The 24,582-nt window shown below is 34.4% G+C and overlaps 4 protein-coding genes across 6 annotated transcripts; 3 read left to right on the forward strand and 1 right to left on the reverse strand.

Moving 5' to 3' along the window:
* Window positions 1-1,514: 1,514 nt before the first annotated feature.
* LOC109016668 (RING-H2 finger protein ATL52-like) lies at window positions 1,515-2,018 on the forward strand. Its single transcript, XM_018955139.1, has one exon. It carries the CDS (start codon window positions 1,515-1,517, stop codon window positions 2,016-2,018), a length of 504 nt encoding a protein of 167 aa, XP_018810684.1.
* Window positions 2,019-3,961: 1,943 nt separating this feature from the next.
* Window positions 3,962-5,791, forward strand: LOC108983503. 2 transcript variants are annotated; one of them, XM_018955145.2, is made up of 2 exons: window positions 3,962-4,323; window positions 4,417-5,791. In XM_018955145.2, exon 2 carries the CDS (start codon window positions 4,522-4,524, stop codon window positions 5,482-5,484), a length of 963 nt encoding a protein of 320 aa, XP_018810690.1. In that variant the 5' UTR covers window positions 3,962-4,323; window positions 4,417-4,521; the 3' UTR covers window positions 5,485-5,791. The 2 variants fall into 2 exon arrangements, with proteins under 2 accessions (XP_018810690.1, XP_018810691.1); XM_018955146.2 differs by having other exon boundaries at window positions 4,426-5,791.
* A 984-nt stretch (window positions 5,792-6,775) lies between these two features.
* Window positions 6,776-11,700, reverse strand: LOC108983504 (geranylgeranyl transferase type-1 subunit beta). Its single transcript, XM_018955147.2, has 11 exons — window positions 11,234-11,700; window positions 10,579-10,654; window positions 10,311-10,369; window positions 10,090-10,229; window positions 9,619-9,674; window positions 9,452-9,528; window positions 9,259-9,304; window positions 8,774-8,895; window positions 7,769-7,836; window positions 7,599-7,686; window positions 6,776-7,153 (listed from the first exon to the last, which is right to left on the reverse strand). The coding sequence occupies exons 1-11, from the start codon at window positions 11,432-11,434 to the stop codon at window positions 7,004-7,006; spliced, it is 1,083 nt and encodes a 360-aa protein (XP_018810692.1). The 5' UTR covers window positions 11,435-11,700; the 3' UTR covers window positions 6,776-7,003.
* Window positions 11,701-21,900: 10,200 nt separating this feature from the next.
* On the forward strand, window positions 21,901-24,395 carry LOC108983492 (dof zinc finger protein DOF3.6-like). 2 transcript variants are annotated; one of them, XR_001994880.2, is made up of 3 exons: window positions 21,901-22,140; window positions 22,283-23,469; window positions 24,205-24,395. XR_001994880.2 is itself a non-coding variant. In XM_018955135.2 (2 exons), exons 1-2 carry the CDS (start codon window positions 22,087-22,089, stop codon window positions 23,252-23,254), a joined length of 1,026 nt encoding a protein of 341 aa, XP_018810680.1. In that variant the 5' UTR covers window positions 21,901-22,086; the 3' UTR covers window positions 23,255-23,685. The 2 variants fall into 2 exon arrangements, 1 of the variants encoding a protein (XP_018810680.1); XM_018955135.2 differs by lacking the exon at window positions 24,205-24,395 and having other exon boundaries at window positions 22,283-23,685.
* The last annotated feature ends 187 nt before the right edge of the window (window positions 24,396-24,582 follow it).

Consider the following 24,582-nt stretch of genomic DNA (forward strand, 5'->3'; position numbering starts at 1 on the left):
AATCTTTTTGTTGACCTCACCATTCGTTCGGCCTTCATAAACTTGCAAATGAGTGACGTACGTACGGAACATTAATGGAGATTGGGCAATATTATGAGCAGTCTGAACAATTACTGAGAGGGAGTCAGTACGGCTCTTGTAATATAATTTCATTCAAGTAGGGTGAGTAAGTTAGCTGACGCGCGCATGTAGGGAGGAGATGTCCAGTTGGCTAGCTGCAGATCGAGATTCGAGACTACAATAATTAATGTCAAGAAATGCAATGGCTATAAGGAAAATGATTTATCTACGACATAATTTACAACACATTGTACAATAATGTATTGTAAAATGTGTTGTGAGTGTATCATTACTCTAAAAAAATATATAACTTAAATAAATTATATTAAATCACGTTAATTTATGAATTTATTTTTATAAAATCTATTTACAACTAAAATATTTATGTAAATATGAGCTGTTATATATGCTTGGTACATATGTGTTATGTACGTAGTGCCTTCAAAATTTAGTAAGTTTAGGTTACACTTAAGTAGTAAGGTAATATTAGATATTATATGAACAGTGGTAAAAAAGTAATCAAAAAGTAATACTAGAATATTGAATAATAGTGAATTATAATAAAACGTAGGTAAAAAATATCATAAAATAATAAATAGTAGTTGAATATTCTAAGAATACTCTACTACCCAAACTAGTACTACTCATTTATTTTCGTAGATGAGATGAGTTGAGATTAAAATTAAAAATTAAATAAAATATTTTTTTAATATTATTTTTATTTTAAAATTTAAAAAAATTGAATTGTTTAATTTATTTTGTGTGAAAATTTGATAAAATTGTAATGATTAAATGAGATGAGATAAATTAAAAAGAGTTATGAAAACAAACGTGGTCTGATTCGGCCCCAAGCACTTTATGTTGGAAATTAGTGTTTTGGAAAATATTATTTTATAATTCCTTCTAATTACTAGTTACTACTTACTGCTCCAAATCTTAGGATATAAACTACAAAATGAAAAGGCAACATGTAAAGAGCGTACGCTTCAATTAAATATCTTAGAATTCTACTACAGTTAAAAGGTTTGCCTAGCTAGTTGAAGTATCTCTGGGTAACTCGATCTATGATTTCCATCTCAAAATAATAATTGTACTGCGAGAAGCACAATTAATATTCCCAGTACTGTACAGTATAGCTAGCTAACTGCGTAATCCTGAAGAGCCACCAGCTTGTGTTGGAACGTAGCCTTCCGCGCGACCCAAAATAAACATAGAAACATGCATCCGACAGCTAGCATGCATGGATGTCAACGTACAATATTGTCTTCATATGTAACCTTAAAAATTAATATGCTACCCATAAGACAATTATAATCTTGCAATCACCGTCGCAGCTATGTTGTTTGATAGGCCTCGTACGTCTTGGAACTCTTAAGTCTCTAAACCATTGCTAGCCGATTAATCTCACTCTCTCTCTCTCTCTCTCTCTCTCTCTCCCTCCCTCCCTCCCTCCCATGGCGGACGGCGGTACTATTTTTACTCTCACCTACCACACTTTCCACGTCATCCTACTTGCTGTCGGATCAGCGGCCGTCGTGGTCACCCTTTACCAGTGTATAGCTATGTGTTTTTGCAACTGCCATGCCGCCGGCCAAATCAACACAAGACGTGCAAGACAGCGTTCAGTGCCTGAGACAACTACGGAGATGATCACATCAACTAGCATCAACATTTCCACCGCCCAACTTATTCCGGCTCATAAGTATAAAAAAAGCGTGAGCTCGGAGGGCGAAGATGGCACTTGTGCCGTGTGCTTGTGCGAATTTGAAGACGATGAGGAATTGCGTACCTTGCCAGCTTGCATGCACTCATTTCACGTCCCATGCATCGATATGTGGCTCTACTCCCACTCAACTTGCCCCATTTGCCGATCGAAAGCTACGCCTCAGCCACCGATATTTCATCATGCTGAAGATTTAGGTTCCGGTGAATCGCCGGAGGCTCATCCAAGCAGTTAATTTACAAGATATCATCGTGCAACCTACGCGGGCATGATGGTGAAAGATTGTCTAGCCATACATCTTTGTTTAAAGATTAGTACTAAGAATCACCTACCGGCCTGTCATGTTTTCAAGTACATACATTTTGTCTTGGGCTGGAACGAATGTCACCCATTTTTTGTTCCTCTTTTTTTCTTGTATTTTTTAGTTACGTGTCGATGAAAGGTTGTCCTGTATGAAGAGAAATGTCTATACAACAGGATACCAAGGGGTCGGCGGCCTGATTCCCATTAAAAAATTGATGAAAAGATCTTGTTGTAAGCAAGTTCGTGTATTAAATAGTGTATTGTAAGATATTCATTTAATGAAACAGTACGAATTAATTGAAATGAAAATTATTTTCGTGAGATAAAAAATTTTATTCTCTCAAAATTTTCTTTTTTTTATTTAAAAAAAAAGAAATATATTAACATCGATACGCGATTTGGTGGGTCAAACTGTTTGTATTTAACAAGACTCAAGATTGACCATGCAATGAATTAACTCTCAACTCCAATAATATGCTGGGTATAATATATTTCGCTTCGGATTAAGAATTAATATTAGATTTAAATTAGTTCTTCTGGACAAACTCGGGAGAAAAAACTACCATCTGCTCTTTAATTAAGGAAAGTTTCAAGCATTGTTTTTAATTTAATGGGCCATGATATAAATAGCCTTTTATAGGTCATCATATAGCATGGGCCACTTATATAAAGTCCGCCAGAATCTTGGGCATCGTCTAAATGCAAAAACAGTCCCAGCTTGACCCGGCAACTAATTACGTTCTTTTTGGGCCACTGGCCTGGAAAATTTTGGATATACTATTTCATTAGAATGATAGTGATAGCTGACTCAATTCTGACCTGTCATCCACAGATTTCACTTTTCACCCTATTTTTTTAAGACATAAGTTCTTTATTTTTCTTGACAGGACAGAATATCCATATTAAATTAGACAAATGTTTTAGGTCTGTTATGTTTCGTCAAAATAAATTTATAAATTGATGTGATTTGATATAATATTTTAAATTATAAAATTATTTTTATTATAAAATAAATTTAACGTATCATATAAAATTATATCAGTTTATAAATTTGTTTTTATAAAATCTATTTATAACTCTTAACACTCATTTTTCAATTATTCCTTCAGTTGGACTTAACTTCATCTACACGGAAATGAGAAAACCTTGGAGAAAATTGGAGCAACGTTGCAGACAATATGATTAAGGAGACGATTATTAAGGCTAGATTACCATAGCTTACAAATGAAAGAAAGCCCATTTCACCAAATAGGGGCACAAAATTGATATTAATAAAGTAATATTGTCCTACAAGATATCTCTGGTATTTGTGCTGCAAAACGATATCAAGTGCCCCAAGATCATAAAGCCAAGTCCTGAAGTCAATGGTCGAATGATGATCACAATTCCCTTAACTGAAATTATGCAATCGAAAAAAGAGTGTCCTGGATATATACAGGAGTATCCGACTGTGATTCCAAGCTCATGCGATGTTGTAGGAATTCCAGTGGACATGTATTTTGGGGATGTATCTTTCAAATTTGTTGTTATTAAAGAAGATAAAGTAACAATTTCTGACATGTATATGATGCTATATGTACCGTCCTCTTAAAAAACAAAATGTCCTATTAGATATCAATGGCCACCTAGTGCATGGTGGTGACCACCCACAGAATCAGTTTTCTTTTCTTTAGTTTTTCAGTTTTATTTATATTTTCATTGCTATTTTTTTATTCTGTTTATTACTTTTTTTTTCTTAAATAATAGGGACATTTTTTTAAAATAATTTATTCATGAAAAACTTAAGAATTTTGTCATATCCAATGAGTATATTAAAAAGAGATTGATAGTTTGGGGTTAAATGGTTTTTTTGTAAGCTTTAGAGAGCAATTTAAAAATTGAGCGATTATCTTCAGAAAATGTTATATAACTGGCCAAAAGAGTCTATTGCTGGCTTTAGAAAATGTTATATAACTGGCCAAAAGAGCCGATTGTTATGTATGTAACTTGTAGTTTTACAATCATGCCTCATGATTCAAGAGTGATTTTCAGAGAGAAGTAGATTAATTAGCAGAGCCTATTGGAATGATTTTAGTAAGTTCCTGATTTGGGTTTGTCTTTTACAAGTAGAGTCAGGAAATACTATAAAGGGAAGCTGTGAGCTTGATGCCTCTTTTTAGTTGTATTCAGAGGTCATAATCTGGGTTCTTGGGCTTGTCCGGTGATCAGATAATATTGAGACCATTCAGAAGCCCCAAGTAAGCTTTTTTTCCTTCACTTTATTGGCTTTTTCTTGCAGCGGAAACGAAGGGGTTCCATGAATAATTTAGCTTTGTGGTTTTCTGGCCAAGTTATTGCAGAGAAACTTCAGCTTTTTTGTTTTTGTTTGATTTTGAGGTAAAGATCATTTCTTCAAGGTAAGATCAGAAGTTCTCTAATGTGATTTGAATGTAAAGATGAAGTCTTTGAGTAGTGTAGGACTTGCTCTGAGTGTAGTTTTTGGTTGCCTTTTCTTGGCTCTTGTTGCGGAGCTTTACTACTTATTGTGGTGGAAGAAGAAGTTAACACACAGAGAGATGGAAAATGACTACAGCGGCCCAGCAAGAGAGCTATTCTACATGTTTTGCTGGAAAAGGTCTAGTTCGGTCAGGCACACGGCTTTGGATCCCCAAGAAATCCGTTCCTCTGTGGGAATCACAGACACCCTCGCCCATGAACCAGAAGGGCAGCTTCATGTGCAGTCAAACAAAAGTTTTTTGCTTAAACCCTTCGAAGATGACGACATGGAGGCAGAGTTTACGAGGCTACAAAACCTGTCAGGCCCCCCAAGATTCCTCTTCACAATTATAGAGGAAACGAAGGAGGATTTAGAATCTGAAGATGGCAAGTCTAGGGGCGACAAGAGTGGAAAGGGGTCAAAAAGTAGAAGCTTGAGCGATTTGCTTCTACCAACAGAGACTCCATATTTGACCCCTCTTGCTTCTCCTTCCTTTTTAACTCCCCCTCTTAATCCTATGAACTCTTACAATCAGCATGGATTCAACCCTCGGTTTGAATCAATGGTAGATGCAGAATTTAACAGGATAAAGTCTTCTCCCCCTCCAAAATTCAAGTTCTTGCTGGATGCAGAGGAGAAACTAATAAGAAAGATAACGGAGGAAGCCAAAGAAAAGGTTCGTAACACGGATGTGTTTGTCCATGACAACAGAGATACAGCTTCCCCGTCAAAGTTTCACGAAAACGATGAAGATGGGTCTTTCATCACAATCATTGTTGATAAGCACAAAGAAAGAGAGCTTAATCAACATGCACAGAAGTGCCATTCAAGCACTTCACAGGTACTTCCTCTGGCTTCTTCACCTTCACCATTCCGATCACCGGTTAACAAAGAAACCCAGTTTACATTAAAGTTCCATTAACCAAAAAGAAATGGGTCTGTCTTCCATTTTTTACCCCCCCCATGTAATATTTTATTAGATATTTTCATGTTTGTCGGGTTCTTGGGTTCATTTTATTTCTCATGGCCATGTTTGGGGATGCAATTACAAGATAACATGCTTAACCCTTGTGCATTTTATCTTTAAATTTTCAAGGTGGGGAACAACATTCTCTGCTACATGATGTTGAGAGGTGGGTCTGATGCATGTGGGTGACCTGTGGAGTTATTTGTTTTATTCAATCTCCATGTCTCCTGAATTGTCCAACACCCGTAATCATTCTTGTGAAGCCCTTTGCCCCTTCTGAATTTTCTTTTCTCAGTCTTTTAGTGTTTTTTTGCTTATCCGAAAGGTTTTTGGTTAAAAGAAGATTTTAGCAAAAAGGCAAGGGGCTAATATAAGTATCACGGATAAACAATTCAACAAAGTGACAAAAGTATCAAAGTAAGGTGAAACAGGACTTTGGTGGGCCAGCAAGAATTCTAGAGTTTACATGGTTGTAGCTCTCAAGAAAGTGACAAAATTGGAAAATAGGGGATGGTGAGATGGCCCTTCGGCTTTTCCTAAACAACAAAGTAAGCTAGCTAATGCCCGTGAAAACGTCTCCTGGTAATTGACCGAAAGCTAACCCCACCTTGATGAATCATCATTCACAACCTTTAATCAGATATTCAACATGATTTGATTATTGCTTTATTTTATTTTATTTTTAAATTCTATTCGTGGTATCCGGGTAAGATCGCTTACATAAGATGGTCAAATCAATATATATATATATAAATTAAGATTTCGTTTGATTGCAAGACTCAATTGATATCAACTTAGTTCAGTCAAATTTTAAGTTAAGTCTAACATTCAAACACCTAATTCTCAAATTACTAAACTTATTTCAACTCAACATTTCCTTACATGTGAGACTTACAACATTTTTCAACTTAGCACATATTTATACTTGAGACTCACAACTTTTTTTAATTTCTCATAAATAATACTAAACTTATTATAACATCCAAACACATGATAACCTCCACATAATTCACTTTATCTATTCAACTCATTACTATTCATAAAAAACTCAACTCAGCATCTAAACACAGCCTAACACAACTCACTATTATTAATAAAAAACTCAGCCGGACATTTTCAAGTGTTATTATGATGTGAAGGGTTACGCGTAGCAACACTATTGAAGCTAACATTATCCCACTACTTGTTTTTTGTTTTTGTTTCTTCAAAGGGTTGCGGTCAACATTGCTATGTTACTCAACGATAATGATCTTGACAAGGTCAATCACAGGGCAATTTCATTCAATGCTTTACACAGAATAAAAATGTTTTAGACCATACACATACAAGATTACATCTCATGAGAAATCTACATTAAATGAAAAAAAAAAGAAGCTATCTCACTTGAATTAAAAAACCAACACCGCTTGCCCAATTTGGTATGTCAGTGCAGCCAATTCCGGATGACTGTCACAAAGCCAACCTCCGTATCAAGTCATAGTCCTGTGGCAGCCAGATCTGTCATTCCCAACTCAACACAAAGCGAGTTCATACCTAATTCTCCCAAGAGGCTGAATGCGGTAAATCCATAGTAGGAGTGGTACAAATCTGGCACTTGCCCAGGGAACTTACTGAAACCTCCATACTGGTTCAGGGACAATTTAAGCAACAAAATCAGAATTTCAACAGAGATTTATTAGGTAAATTAATACTCAATGATACTCATCCAGAAAGTCCAAAACATCATCAGTCGTTTTTCACATTGCGTGCACATGTTTTGATACTGTACCTATCGGGGAAAAACTTTTATTACGTTTGCCATTGGTTTTAACTTTTTTTTTTTATTGATAAACAGTTCTTACCACAATTTTTTACCATTCCAAACTTGTATTTATTATTATTATTTTTGTCCATGCATCATTGATTCACCTGTCAACTGACCATACTTTCCATTACTATGCATTGGGCATACAGCTAGAAGAAAATACATGGCTAGTGGGAACGATACCTCAAGAACACCCTATTAAAATCTTAAACAAATGTATGCACTGAACCTAAAACGATCAAGTTAAAAGGAGATGCATCATTACCTCAGATTGACAAGTCAGCAAAAATCCACGTAAAGCTTTTTCATCAATCAATTTGTGGCCCCCTAAGATTCGTAAAACTGCTCCAATCCTATACAAGCACATTGCTCTTGTCAAGGCAAGAAAACTCCATACTATCCCGTGGATCTTTAGAATGATTTCATTAGACTCACCAAAATGCATAACAAGTATCACTATCTTTGTTGGGTCGACCTTGAAAACCACCATTAGTTGCCTGCCTCTGTTGCAGAGGAAAGACAAGTGAGTGAGAAATAGTTTTACAGGCTTAAAAAAGGAGACAATTGAACTATTCAAAAGTAAACATCCAATTGAAACAATCAAACAGAAAAGTTGGTCTAGGCAGCAAGAGTTTTTTTTTTTTTTTTTTTTAATGTAGTTTTATTTAATAATAGGAGTCGGGAATATTTTTTCAATATGCTCTCGACATTTATGTGAATCTGGGGAATGATGCCAAAGGAATTCTAGATCTGATGTTCAGGAAAATTATGTGCAATGCCTAGGTCTATTTTTACTTCTTGTCTTTCTAACTTCCAGCAGTTCATCTAGTCCTAAAAAAACACTCAACCCCAGACCTTGATTTCTCACCCTTAGAATTTATTTTTTATTTTTTATTGTTTTGATAAGTAAAATTATTTTTTATTTTTTATAGGTAAGCAAAAACTTTTATTGATAGCAATAGGCACAGCCCATGTTTAGAATTCTAAATGTTGTAGGATAGAAACCCTAGCACAGCCCATCTGTTATAAGCTTGCAAACCCACCAAGCCAGATCAGCTACACTTCTGAAATACCATTCTCAGCCATGAAAGATGATTTGGATAACATTTTCTTCGTTTCCTAGTCCGTTTTCGAGCTCTGAAACATATTGATCATATCACTCAATAACTAAACCATAACTCAACCTATATTTTCAGCCCTTTCTACATAAAAACTCTAAGCCAAGAAACCCCAATTTCCCTCAAATAATTGCTGGCAGCAAAAATTACAGCAACCAATACGTTTTGTCCATACCAAAAGATATGAGAAATGTTTGAAGCATTTTATTCAATCCACAAACTTTTCAAGTCATAATGACCTTTATTTTTGCTCCTTACAGTCATTTCTTTAAATTTAAAGGCATGCTCGCAAACTTCTGCGATTAGTTGAGGAAAACAATACCTGAAAGATCCAGTCCAGCAGCAATGGAACATTTACTGTTGAAGATGTCGAACTGGACAGAAGATCATCTCCAATGAATCCCATTAGTCGGAGAGATGCAACCGCACAGTATGTTGCACCACCTGCAGCACTAAAACGAACACTGTCAGTAAATATTATCAGAAATAGTCTAGACTGGAAATCAAGAAAACTATAGGAAAGAGCTTATTAATGTAGATGCAAACTTATTTTTCATTACTACGAAATAATGAATGAAAAAAAAATTCTCAACTAAGCTTATTCTCGGAATTCTCCTACATTTTTCAACATCTCACATATTTTCATTCTCAAACATACAAAACAAAACAAAAATCTCACTAAAAAACATTTTCACTTATCCTCAGAACATTTTTTCACTTCAATTTAAATAACATTTAAGAAAATAAAAACATTAAAAAAAATTGAGCACCATCCACGAGGGATGGCCCAGTTTTCTCCATACTCACCATGAGATTCTGAACCAGGTCTCAATCCAAAGCCTCCATCGTATGACTGAAAGTACAGCAACAGTTTTTCTTAAGTATATGCACACCGATAACCATATCTTGCATGAATGAATGCAAGATAGAAAACCAAGGATGATATCATGATGGCTACATGAAAGAAAACTGTTCGAGATAGAGCACTTTCCATACAAACCTGACAATTTATTATGTACCCCTTTGCTTTCTCCTTATCCATGCCCCTCCAATCCTCAAACATAAAACAGATGGCAACTGATACAACACTTGGTTATTTTGATATTTCATCCAAAAGCATTTTGACTTAAGCAGCCACATAAAGCATCCTTAATTGTATTTCCTTACCAGCACAATAAACAAACCGAAGATCTGTCTCGGCCCCAATGTGGATGGGCATAAAACTGCCAACAAGAGTCAGAATTAAGCCATGGCAGGGCAGCGGGTAGGATCCAAAACTTAAGATCAATATAAGTTTTTGGAAAAGGGGAATTGGAAAAACCAAAGTCTAGTTTAGCTTAAATCAATTCCCTTTCTGGCATAATCACATTCTTAAGGGTGTAGGTCGACCAAAAGACTATTAAGTGCTACCTATACCATATATCGAGTCAGCACACATTCAAAAACCTCTCTTTCATTGTTTATTCTTCAAGTACTATGAGAAAAACTACACATGGATTTTGTACAAGTAATTGTTTTCATATTTCTCATTTGAAAGAAATGAAGAAACAAATCATACATATTTGTGGATAACTTACAACAGTCTGCTTCTGAAAAAAATAGGTTAATAGATCTGAGAACAATGACTGTAAAGCTCACCTCCCATCAGGCTGCTGGAGGTTTCTCATTGATGTCAACATCGTTTCAGAGTCAATACTTGAGAAGTCATAGCCAACAATTTTTAGTATGGCTAGAGCGCTGTACGTGCTTGCCAAATGACTACCATTACGACTCAAAACCTTATATAAAAAAGAAAAGCTTATTTCCACAAAACAACCGAAATAAGAATAAAATATGAGTGCATGATTTGTTTACTATACCCCATTATTGTCTGGAGTAAACTGAGAAGTTCTTGAACCATTGAACCCATAAAATTGTCCTGCAGAAAGCCAACAGCTATATGATATATTCTTTCCTCTTGATACATTTGAGTGAATATGGTCAACACGCTTGAAGGGAAGTGCTCTCAGAGAATGAAGATAAAATGTGCACTTATCGGGCAATCCAGAATTACCATATAAATAGTATTCAAATTTCAAAGTTCGAACCCATTTAAACTAGATCAGATCCTTAGCAAGCGAGCCATACCATCATTCGGTACACCTTTATTTTTTGGGAGAGCTCGAAAGGATAAAACCCAACTGGCAACTGCATCCCTGTCGACCTAAACACGTAAAACAGAAACAAACATGTAATTATTTTTTATTTACTTGTTTCATTTAACTGTTTGGTTGTGAAGATAATCAAGTACATACTTACATACGAACAAAAAATACCACAGTATGACCTCACGGCGAGGAAAAAAAAGGTAAGAAATCCCTAACACTCCATTGAGTCATGGCAAAATTAAAAAGAAAAGAAGGAAATTTAAGCTTAAGCTTCCCGTTAGCTAAATTTACGAGAAAGTTCTCGGTCGCAAGAATTTGCTAGGCACATTCAAGTAAGGTCATTAAATATGTAGCATCAACCCGAAAATATTCAAAATGAAAATCTAGGATCAAAACCGAATATTACAATTAGGACGTCCAAAACGATTATTACAAAATAAATTCCGAAGCAAACACAAGATGCAACTACACAAGTCTAGCTTTCCAAAACTAAAAGGTGCTAATAAAATTCCAAATCCCTAGTCAAATTGTAATCTTTAGACACAAAAACAAATGAAAATATGGAACAACGCAACACCCTGTTCGATTCCCAATCTCTAGAGCAAAAGGGAGGAGAGAGAGAGAGAGAGAGGTACACGATCGAGCGCGGAGAGGAGGTCGAGACCGGAGATGACGAAGTAGGCGAGGGTAAGGTGGTTGATCTCCTGGTCCTGGTAAGGCGACGGCAACAGATGGTACATCATCTCCAAGTAACAGACGTGCCGTTCCCTCTCGAACACCGACGAATAACACGGCGGTGATGGAGGCTCATCCAATGGGTCCGACTCCGATTCCATGGCTTTGTTCGAGTCTGTGATTTTGCGAGTATGCTTGTTTTCTCTCCTTTCTCCTACTCTGCTTTTTTTAACCGTGCGATCTGTTGTGTTGAAGGAATCTAAGCACCGAGAGTCCGCGAGTTATTGAACTTCACGATGCCCCCACACCTTCTTCGACTGCAAGTGCAAGGGGATCACGATCCGCTTTGGATACTACTGTTTGCTCCTACGGAGACGGATTTAACTTTTTAACCAGCGCAGAGCAGCCTCAGACGACAGTCATTGCCGAAATGTTTCAAAAAACGTCATATCGTTTAACTAGCTGTCGCTGCCTCCTTTTCTATTATCGTAAGGAGGGCAGGATAAAAATAAACTAGAGAAATATTATATATCATATTTTTATCTCATTTTTATTTTACTATATAAGATATGGTATATTTATTATTATTAAATAATAAATATTTATTATTATTAAATAATAAATAAGTATTTAATAAAAAATTATTTAATTTTAATAAATGTGTTACGTACATAGTATATAATAAGATAAAAATAGAATGGTGGTGTGATGTATATAATTTTGTAAAATAAATTATATTTAAGTATCGCAATAAAAATCAATAAATTTAAAATTTATATAACTTTATTTTTTTCCAAATAAAATAGGTGTGAATTACAAATTTTAAGACTATCTAACATTACAATTAGATAAATGGTAGCTGCGTGCGTCTCTAAGAGCACTCTCAATGGAATATTTATAATACATTTTTTTTAAAAATATAAAGAAATGCTCTCAAAAGTGTCATCCATTATATCTTCTATTTTGAATATATTTTTTTATTCTGCTATGGTAAATCTCTAGATGTAGAAAATACTGTTCATCATTGTAAATATTTTTTTTCCTTCCTCTTACTAAGTTTCTCATTTCTTCAACTCTCTTTATTCACATCATTTAATTATTGAGAATGAATATTCTCATAATATATTTTGAGAATATTTTCATTATATAATCTCTTCTTTTTATTTTTTGAATTAATTTATATTTTGATTTAGCTTATAAATTTGGATTAATTTAAAATAAAACATAATTATATGACATTGTATATGTGGATATATTGTAAATATCAAAAGATATGATGACATCATTAGTAGTTAGAGAAAATATTTTGAAATGAATAAAAAAGATTCAAAACTATAATATTGAAATGATATGAAGAAAAAATAGATAAGTTGATGTATGGTATATTATAAAATCAGTATGTGAAATAGAAAAATTAGGTTTTAGTAATGTATTTTAAAAAATAGGATGAATACTCCATTGTGAGTGCTCTAAGCACATTTTTTCTCTCTTTTATTTTAGCCAATCATTGCATGGTTACTTATTGCTTGATAAAGAAAAGAAAACCCGGATTTTGTTCACTAGTTATTAGGATCCAAATTATTCAAAAGTTTCTACCTGCTCTAGAACTTAGAATGAGAAAATAGATAGACATAATGTGCGTCATAAAATAGTATAATTGTCTGAATGACTTTATCAAATAATATAAAAAATTCAATTAATGTTATAAATCTCATTTTATGCTAATTAGAAGTCATTAAAATTTGAATAAGAACTATAAGAGATAAAAATCCTAATAAATAGGCATTGTTTTCTAAGCAAATTAGCTTTTCTTCTTAAGTCAACTTGATATTTTTTTTTTTCCCCCTCACCATAACACGATTTTGATGTAGATGGGCTATTTTTAATAGTTATACTTTTAAGAGATTGAATTTGAAGCCCAACATATTCTAAATAGGCTGGAATTAGAAGCACAAAGAGTCCTTGTAGGGCAGGACAGGCTGGCAGTAGTTCGCAGCTTGTCTCCATTGGGCCCAGTGAAGCCCGCCTATCGAGCACTAGGGAGCCCCACCCTTGGGCCCAAAGGACCGGCCGAGATGGGTCCCAACGTTTTGCTACTGCCTTGTGAAAGCATTATGAATTGGGTAGTGCTACAGCCCCGCTGGGGCTCCCGGACTGTAGTATTATTTAATATATATTTTATTTAAATAATTTTTATATAAATTTTTTAATTTTTTTAAAAAATAAAATAAAATTAAAATATTATTAAGAAAATATTTTTTTAATCCAAAAGTAAAAAATATATATTAAAAAATATTTTCTTAATCACGAACTAAAATAAAAAATTATAAAAAAATATTTTTTTATAATTTTTTATTTTACTTCATAATTAAGAAAATATTTTTTAATAATATTATGATTTTTTTAAAAAATATTTAAAATAGTCATATTACAGCCTCCTTTGGGGGCTCCTGTTGAGCTTAACATGTACTTTTTTATGTGTAATTTTTTAATTTATTTTTTATATAGATTTTTTTTACACTTATAAATATTTTTAAAAAATAAAATAAATTTAAAATATCATTAAAAAACACTTCCTTAATCAGAAAGTAAAAAAAAATAAAAAACACTTTCTTAGTCAGAAAGTAAAAAAAAAATCATTAAAAAACACTTCCTTAATCAGAAAGTAAAATACAAATCATTAAATATTAATTTTTATTCTACTTTGTAATTAAGAAAATATTTTTAAATAATATTATAATTTTTATTTTATTTTTTAAAATATTTAAAATTATTAAAAATATCTATATAAAAATAAATTAAAAAAATATATATATAAAAAAATGCTACATGCCCCAGCGGGAGCTCCCAGCGGGAGCCCCCAGCGGGGCATGTAGCATTTTCCTTAATGAATTTGCTGATCAAGCAGATGATCGAGAATGGAATGAATGGACCACAACCAATATTCCATCACAACTTTGATGTCTGTAAAAGCTTATGATCAAATTTATATGATAAAACTAAACAAGGCAGGCAATCATCTAAAACACAGTGGCTGGCACGCGTCTCGAACAGTATTAAACAAATAATATGGAATCTCTGAAGATAAGAATCTACATGCATGATTGAGATCCGCGTGTGAGCATGATCAGCACGATTGGGAGTAGTACTACTGATCATCAGATTTGTCTGCTTCTTAAATCTTGATTTACAGCCTCCACACGTGACTAAAGCAATCACCCACGCATTATACAAAACACAGAGAGAGAGAGAGAGAGAGAGAGAGAGAGCCTTGCCTAGCTCTCTTTTATAATGTCATCATCATGACCATGTAAATTAGTTAAAGTGTAATTATGCGTTGATTGCTGTTAATTTGTTGCTTTGTTCTTTATGCTTATAGCCTTTTCTGAGTGAGTATGTGGGAATGGGAGGTAACAGCAACTGAACAACAAAATAATGTAATGCAAAAGCTGCAAGCTGCCTTATGGTAACTGCTTTTTGCTTGGGAAATGGGTTAAAGATTGATTGACTGGACAGGGGAATTAGATTCCTATACACACCAATTACCACGTACCTTAAGCTTTTCTTATATATTTATTTTCCGATCGCATAATTATGTCATCATGTAGATAGATATAAACAAGCTGTAATTAGTCAGATCATCTTGATCCGTATAATACATACATATATATATATATATATTTGTTTCATGTACGATATATATATCCTGCATCTGTCCAAAAATTAAAACAGCAAGTTTACACAATTTTTCATAAATTAATCATGAGTCATGTCCTTCGACTTATAATCTGGTTTGAATTTCAATATTCCACATAGGAATATTATAAGATCACCGTTTCTTATATCTTTGATCTGTTATTTATTAGAGAAATAACGCTTGATCATCATGATCATGTTGTGTCCTAATTAAGAAGTCAGAAAAATACATGGGAAGGTACGTACGTACGTAAGAGCTAGGATGGACTTGAGGTGATAGAGTGCATGCAAAGAAATGCTAACTTCGTCATTCATTCTGCAAAAGAAATTAAGCTTATATATTAAGGAAAGAAGGAAACACCTAGCTAGCTAGTACTTGAGGAAACAAAACGTCTATATTGAGGCAGGTTTGAAAGAGATTTCTTTATAATTAACCTGTACGTTCAAAGCTCCAACTAGCAAACATGATCGAATTAATTAATTATAATTTGCGTGCGAGGCTTTCTTATAAGGAATAGGCTGATCTAGTATTCTTAGTTGGTATATATCAAATTAACATCAAATCAAAGCGGGTTTTGATGCTTTACATGATGATCTCTTACACATATATATGTGCGCAAGGAGTACTGCTGAAAGGAATGCATGTCCCAGCTAGCTAGCGCTGACGTTGGTGGCCAGCAATCAAATTAGTGGGAACTGAGAGGGCCCAAGGCGAGACTAACAAAGGCATGCAAATAAAACCTAATTGGGACTCAATTAATTAATGTGCAATCTGTACGTATTGATCTGTATATAAACAAGCACACGTATTTTTTATAAAAGAAATAATTAGTATATGTTAATATTAAGTTTTCAAGGGAAAAAGGCAGAGAGTACTACGTACTTTGGTTTTGGACCACATGCAGTACTGTGTCTCGTTGCCAATGGATCAGGATTGGGAGTTGGCCGGACGACATCTACATGTTAATTTTTTCTTTTCAGCTTTATGATCAGTGACAACTATTATTAACAATTAACGTCGGATAGCCATAATTAATGTTAACAGAATATTATATATGTCCATTAATACGCTAGCTACAACTGCGTCCACGTGTGTTTTCGTGCGTGAGTACCGGAGAGAAGTTTTAGACTGAAAAACACCCCACAGCTGAAGAATGGAAAAGCGCCGCAAAAACCTAGAAGAAGATCAGTAGAACCGCCGGACGTACGATCGAGCTGGTAGTTTGCTTGAGATGGAGGTATCCATTTATGTCAATGAAAGTGAAATAACGTCGTAGATGATCAGAATCATACAATATTATTTAGCTAGAAATAAAAAGTTTCGGTACTATCTCCGTCGATCTCTGAGTCTTTAAAATCGCATGCAACATATATATATATATGATCCATTAATGTATTTACGTAAATCTACTTTATTATCATTTTTTTAAACGCTAGCGCTGTTATATATAATAGCTAGAGTACTTGGGTCGACTCTCTCTCTCTCTCGATGGTACTAACATATATTTTAATCTGCTAGTACTTGTTCGATTCCATATATACTCAACGAACAACGTACTAAAATATAAATACAAATAATTGGATATATATATAGAAATCACCCTTGAACATGAACTTGCTAGGAAAAGATATTCAAAAACTTAAACACATGATGCATGATACAGTAAGTATGTTAAGCTTGCATCTAATTAATCGCGTGATGATTAACGTGATGCCCTGGCTAGGTCCAGCGGATGATCAGTTCCATATATAATACCGAAAACTATTTTAATATAGATGAAATGAGCAAATTAAATTTCGGTCGTAAGGTTGAAAGTGTTGATCACATATGGGCTTTCAAAGGCATGATGTAAGTATACTGTCTGTAACAAAAGCTTCTAAAGCTAAAAGCAATTCTGAGGTGGCCAATCAAAACATGAGTACTTTTTTCGTATATCAAAGAAAAAGTTAAAGAAGGAGCTTGCACTTTCTTCATTCGAAAAACTATCTTCATTTTTTAATTCTTGATCATGAGGAGCTGCATGTAGGAAAGAGTAAAGTTTTTGCTCATGTTGTCACGCGCGCGTCTCTCGAACTTCCAGCTTATTAGAAAACTCTCTCTCTCTCGCCTTCTACATGCCTAGCTAGCTATCCCTCTCTGCACTGAAATATTTGCATTTTTCTGTACTAGTCCAGTATTTTTACATCTTATAACCAAAATATATTTTCATGTTTTCGTGTGTGTGGGGACGACCTTCAGGGTTACTGGTAAGACTTGCTTTTTCACCGACCGGGAGAGAGAGAGAGAGAATCAATCAAGTGGGGGTTGGCAAATGAGAGGAAGGTGGGCGTGGGACCAAGTGGTATCTGTCGTTCGACCACGAGCATCTGATGACGACTACTCAATCCACTCCACATACGGCGGCTTGTCCATATTATTAGTGGCCAACCCCTTCCTTTTCTTCGTAGCCCTAACTATTACTGTGAAGCCTACCTACCTAAATATCCATGCATGTAATAAGTTCTAGATCCGAAAAATTCTCCCTTTATTATTATTGTGTTTTATTACCTGATAGCTAGGGAACGAAGAATATATATATATATATATATATATATATGCAAGTTTTTTTTGTATATTTTTTGCCAGTATATTTAGCATTTTCCACACACACGTGTGTGTATATATATATCAATATTCATGTCCATATAATAATTAAGTAGTAGAAGATATAATATATCAAGTTTATAAAAATAAAATCATGCCCCCTCCAGATTCTCAATCATTTTATTTTCCATTTGTTCTTGTGGGTTCATATTTCATCTTATTATGAGGGCTTTTCTTTCTACGGAAAATCTCTCAAATCAAGTAGTACTGAAGATCATTGTATTAATTAGCGGCCGGTAATTAAAGTAGCAGATCATCATCTTGATTTATCTGGTTAGCTTTTGTGTGTGTGTGTGTATTAATATGTTAGCCAAATTCTGTGTATAAATTTGGTTATTTGGTTACCTATCTTGATCATCTTCGATAATCAATGCTGACTAATTAGAGCCTGTAATTGAACTTAATTTATGTATTAATATGTTATATATGCTGGAAAAGAAAAAACTAATAATTACTTTTCGTGTATATATATATATATATAAGCAGATAATTAGCTCCTTATTAACTCAACTATATATATATATATATAGTCGAAAATCAGAGGTATCCGGTTCAAGTTTCTCAAAGTACTATCGATATATAATAATTGCCATGGTTTAGATGCATATATATATATATATATATATATTTGAAACAAATCATGTATATGTATTCATTACTCATCCAATTCTACAACGTTTATTAATGGTTACATAACTCTGTATCTCTTGAGGATAAGTACCCTCCATCCAAATCCTTTTCTCATTTACAAGTAAAGAAAACTTTGCAAGAAAGTGAGCAACATTATTACATTCTCTATAAATGTGTATTACTTCCCACTGCTTCCTATTTCTAAACACCCTTTTGATGTCTTCTATCATCGGTCCATGTCATTTCCAACACTTGTCCCTGCTATTTACAGCTTTAACTACAGATAAAGCATCACCTTCCAACTTCACTTTAATGAAATTCAGTTCATCACACAGTTGCATAGCTCTCTACAATGCATGTATCTCGGCTAACAGAGGATTACTAATACTCTTCTTTGGGCCACACAAAGAGACTAACACCTCACCATGGTTATCCCTTATGAGTACTCCAATCCCCCCCTTGTTTTCTTTCTCCTTCAAAGTAGCATCTCAATTAACTTTGACATAATCCTCAGGTGGCTTCCAACAAATCTCCCTTTTGACTTGAACTCCACCCACTAGTCCTCCTCTCTACTTCTCATGTGCCTACTGAAATTCCTCCAAGCAATCTGCTGCTTGATTAAAAACCACATCAGGTCACTCAAACCTGTTCTTAAAGACCATACCATTTCTCCTCAACCAGATTCTTCTCAACACCCCAACAACTACTTCCAACTCTTCTTGAGTCAGTTTTGAGGTCCATTTTGTCCATAGCTCCAGCATGTCCCTTTCTATACTCGACCATTTTTGCATAGGACTTCTTTTGCTAGCTTGCCCAAACATCAGTTGCACCATTGCAGCTCTATAATGCATGCGTAACTGACTCTTCCTGCCTCTTGCACATTGGAACAACTAGCCTCTTTTATTACCTTGTTGTGAAACAAATCTCTATTTGTTGGTAGACTGTTATTCAAGGCCTTCCATACAAACACCTTCACCGTTTAGATGCATATATAAGATGATAATAATAATAAGATGACAAAAGGCCAGAAATTAATAGACAAGAGTCCAGTACTAAATATTAGCAGGCGGCACACAAGAATATTTTTAATTTGAACACATCATGTTAATTGATGTACGTGCTGCTTCAAGGAGAGCCTTTTAGAATAAGCGACGTGCCACGAATATGGCCATCGATCCTTTTCAAATTTCAAATAATTAACTGGCCGCATTGTTTCTATTAACAGTTCGGCAATGCGCGCAACATTATTAATTATATGAAATTAAAATTTTAAAAAGACATACAATATTAATTAGAATACATGATGTGCAGATGATTAAGCAATATGATCAGTTAATTATTCCCTTCCTTTGTAATTAATTAGCTCGGCTTGCATAACATGACCGGATCAAGTACTGGCACAGTCTTAGGGCGTGCAGTACCTTTAGGTCTCATTTATTTTTATTGATGAGTTGAGATTAAAATTAAAAAATTAAAAAAAATATTGTTATAATATTTTTTTTAATATTATTTTTATTTTAAAATTAAAAAAAATTAAATTATTTATTTTATTTTGCAAGAAGATTTAAAAAAATTATAAAAATGAAATGGAATATTTTCAAAATTTTAAATCCTAGTCTTGAAAGCAAATCATACCTTAATTTCTCTCCATAAGGATTTGTTTTTTGTTTTTTTTTTTGGGGAAGGGGGAGGGGGGGACCTTGATCATGATAAGGTGTCAAAATCCAGTTAAAGCTGGGTAAAGCTAGCTATTTAGATTCCTTCCAATTCTTGTATGAACTTGGGTGAGATCAATTACATGCAGTACTACATGGTATTTATCAAACATTTAATTAACGTTTACTCGAGAGATCTCTAGCTATACGTACAGCTGCGTTTGAATGTTAAACTGAGTTGAATTGAGATGATAAAATATTATTTTAATATTATTTTTTAATATTATTATTATTTTGAGATTTGAAAAAATTAAATTATTTATTATATTTTATATTCAAATTAAAAAAAATTATAATAATAAATTGAGATGAATTTAAGAACCAAACCAAACTTAGAATACTCATGATATGTATGATCATCTCTTACTCGAAAATTCTGACAAAATAATAATTCACAAGATGATAAAATATATAGATTAATCAGGGTTCTAGAGTGTACGTACAAGTTAAATGAGAATGAGAATGATCAATAAATCATTTGATATAAAATGAAGGAATTATAAGAAAATTATTTATTTATGATTAGTTATTTATAATAAAAAATAATTATTTTGATATATTTTAAATAATCGTTATAAATAATTCTTTATAAATATTTATTCTTTTAATGAGGGCATATATATATATATATATATATATATATATAATTGCCGCGGATATATATAGTACACACCGACCTGCATGAAGTCGATCCATATATATATGTTCGCGCGGAGGGGCACGTACCCTGCAGCTAGCAGCTTTAATTAATTTCATCTTTCCGTACGTGTACGTAAGCTGTAGTATCGAATAATTTCTTCGCATATTAAAGTATACTTTTAATAAATAGTATTACGTAGAGTCGTAAAACGAATAAATATCATATAATTATTTAAAAATAAAATAAAATTTTTATTAAAAAATTAATTAATTTTTATATAAATTTTATATTTATTCATTTTTTTAAAAATAATTATACTATATTTATATATTCACGACTATAAATTTTATTGAAAATACGTTCCACCTTAATTATTGTAATCTGCGGTATACTTATACTCTGGGCGGCGAACTATTATTACAATTAATATGCTTTTAATTGCATGCTTTTAATTGCGTCACGTTTATTAATTTCTAATTTGTACGTACGTACGTAGTGAATATTGATCACTAGCTAGGGAGCTTATAAGAATATATATATTTTGCAATTCAGACTATAATTAGCTGCTAGATACCGATATATATATATATATATATATATATATAACATTTATCCAATATGATCAATTTCTCTTACTTTGGGTACATTTATCCAATATGCAGCATGCATTCATGCAGCTCTTAATAATTTGCAGATATTAATGGTATTATTAATGGTGTGTATATATATATATATATATATATAATAAAGATTAATTGTAACATTCTATTTTGTCGGCCTTGATGGTAAGTAGTCAAGATGATTTTAATAAAGATTGGTTATACATAATTAATCTTTAATATATTCCTCCGTATAATATTGTACGTACGTACGTAATTACGATGAAATTATTAGTACGTACTTGTTAAAGCGAAATTAAACAAGCGAGCTAGCTTGTTTAGATCGATTATATTAATTTGCATGCAAAACCAATAAGATCGAATTCCACGGGAAGCAAGCAGCACGGTGAAACAAAGTTACATTAACTGACTGTGACACTTCCACTTAAGACCAATCAACCAACACTCACTCACACCTTCCACTTTATTATTCATCACAAACTACTTTTCATTAGGGTTTCTCTCTCTACATGATGATGCATGCATGGCCAATATTAATCGATATTGGGCGCCACAGTTAACAAGCTAGCTAGCTTACATTTTAAGAAATTTAACTTGTTCTCTTCCTCTTCCAACCCTAAAAATTTTAATAAAACAAAAAGAGATCAGAGTGTGGATCATGAGATAGTGCGCAAAGAACAAAATAAATAAACACCCCGCCCAGCTCCTACCTAGCTTTATCTTTCCGTCTTCTTCTGATCCTTTTCTCTCTCTCTCTCTCTCTCTCTCTTTCCCTGCAACTCCCTGGGTGATGTGATTCTCCACCAAAACCTCCAAAAGATCAACCCATCAACCTTTACAAAAGAGAAAGATCTAAGAGGTAACAGCCATGGTTTTCTCATCCGTTCCGGTCTATCTGGATCCACCCAACTGGCAACAACAGGTAAGGGTTTTCTTCCAAATTTTCTTTACCTATAGCTTCAATAAAAAGGCTCAAAATAAAAGACTAATATTCCTATCCATTTTTTTTTTAATCTCTTCTTGAATATACCGGGTATTTGATCTTTTTCCCTTTCAATTTTCAGCACTCGAATTATCAGCAACCAGCTCATGAAGATGGAAGCGAGAATCCACAAGTACTCCACCCTCCACCGCGGCCTCCAATAGTTGGAGGCAGTGGCGGCGGTGGCCCGATTAGGCCGGGTTCCATGTCTGATCGGGCAAAGCTAGCCAAGATTCCGCAGCCTGAGGCTGCCCTCAAATGTCCTAGATGCGAATCCACAAATACAAAGTTTTGCTATTTCAACAACTATAGCCTCTCCCAACCTCGTCACTTCTGTAAGACCTGTCGGCGCTATTGGACAAGGGGAGGTGCACTAAGGAGCGTGCCTGTTGGGGGTGGTTGTAGAAGAAACAAAAGAAGTACTAGATCGAAATCTCCTGCCACAGCCGAGCGCCAAGCTACAGGGTCTAGTTCCACTAGTACTGTTTCTTCCAATTGCTGCGCTACTGATATGTTAAGCCATTTGCCCCCTCCACAAGCATCACAGTCGCCTTTTTTACCTCCTTTTCATCATCTTAGTGATTATGCTTCTGGGAACCATTGCTTAAATTTCGGGGGATTTCAGCCGCCTGTAGGAGTAGTAGGTGGTATTGGTGGTGACGTTGAATTTCAAATCGGTACTGGTTCCAGTGGGGGTGGGTCTGCTTTATCAACTGGCCTTGCTCATGAGCAGTGGAGGCTGCAGCAAGTGCAGCAGTTTCCTTTCTTCGCCAATTTGGGGACACCGAATGGGTTATTTCAATTTGAGGGTGAGAATGTTGATCGGCCAAGCTACGTCGGGGTAGCTGGGCAGCTTCGGTCTAAGCCATTGGAATCTGCAGTTACTTGTGTTAGTGATCAGCTTGCTACCGTGAAAATGGAAGACAACCAAAGGTTGAGTTTGTCAAGAAATCTTTCGGGTACTGCTGGAAATGATCATCATTACTGGGGAGGTGGAAGTGCATGGACTGATCTTTCTGGTTTCACCTCTTCTTCCACCAGCCATATGTTGTGATTTTGATCTCTAAACCCGACGCATGCAATCTCTGCCCTTGTTTTTCTCTTTCGGTTGAATTAATTACTACAGGTTCCCATTAAAGAGAAATGATCGTCTTAGCGTTTCATTCAACAACCCTAACTTGCAAGTTCCAACACAAAGAATCTAAGAAATTGAAATGTGAAGGCCGGAACAATTCCTTGGTAATCAGCTGATCAAACAACCTGGAAATGGTAGGCATCTCGTCTGAAATTTTCTTTGCGGTTGTGTATTTTTCTTTTTTTCTTTTTTTGATCTTTTTTTGATTGTATTGATCTATGCGTAACCGAAGTAGGCCGAGCATGTGTTTGTTGAGTTTGGTATCGGATAGGAAGGCTAAAATGCCATAAATTGATCGATACTGTATATTAAGTAATTTCCCGGAAATGATATGTGATAATGTACTGTCTCTTCCTTTTTTTCCCTACACATGATCAGTACCACTTCTATCCAGATGAATGAGAACAATGGGCCTAAAAACCATTATACGGAACTTATCAGGGCTAATTGGAGCATTATGATATGCCCCCAAGAACTCAGCTTGTTCCCAATTCAGGTGTTGAAGAAAGGATCATTAGAACTAGAGAAATTAATGGTTCACATGGTTGAAGGATCTTTGATCATGTACATCTTGAGCAGCTAGCGCATTTGTTTGATAAATAAATACCTGTCATTTCAGTCCCAACATGCATCATGTCTGCGATCTCCATGTTTTGGGTTTCATGAAATTATGTACGTAATTATCTCCCATCTCCCATAACCTGCAACTCCCCCCCCCCCCCGTCGGGCCCAAAAGTCCTCTCTTTCTCTTTGATCTCTTACAATATTGGAACTGGATGCTTCATGAATCATTATTCTATTTTTGGCAATAGAGGATGCAAATTTTCGTAGTGGTTCAATATATATTTGTTGCTTGCTCTTTCCTGCAGCTGGAAAGTGGCTATGTTCTTCATGTTGACGACCTACCTCAGTTTGGGATCCATGCTTTTGGACGAAGTGATCAGCTGAGTTTAAAATAATTTTGTAATTTTAACTGTGTGACGTACTCATTCCTTGTTTTGTGTGGAGACTCTGATGATTTTGCAATTATAAGAAGTTTGACCAAATAAGATCGTACTAATCTGTTGTATGTAAACTGATGGTGGTTGAGAAGGAAAAGCTGTAGTTAGTGAAACGCCAAAATCCCACTCAAAACCATGCAAAGACGACTCAACTTTCAAGTAGGACTCTAGCTCCATGGTATGTATATAAGGGGGAAAAACTCTTTCAAATTAAAAACATAAAAAAAAGGGGGAAAAACATGTCTC

Source organism: Juglans regia, chromosome 12, assembly GCF_001411555.2.
Source record: "Juglans regia cultivar Chandler chromosome 12, Walnut 2.0, whole genome shotgun sequence".
Lineage (NCBI taxonomy): Eukaryota > Viridiplantae > Streptophyta > Magnoliopsida > Fagales > Juglandaceae > Juglans > Juglans regia.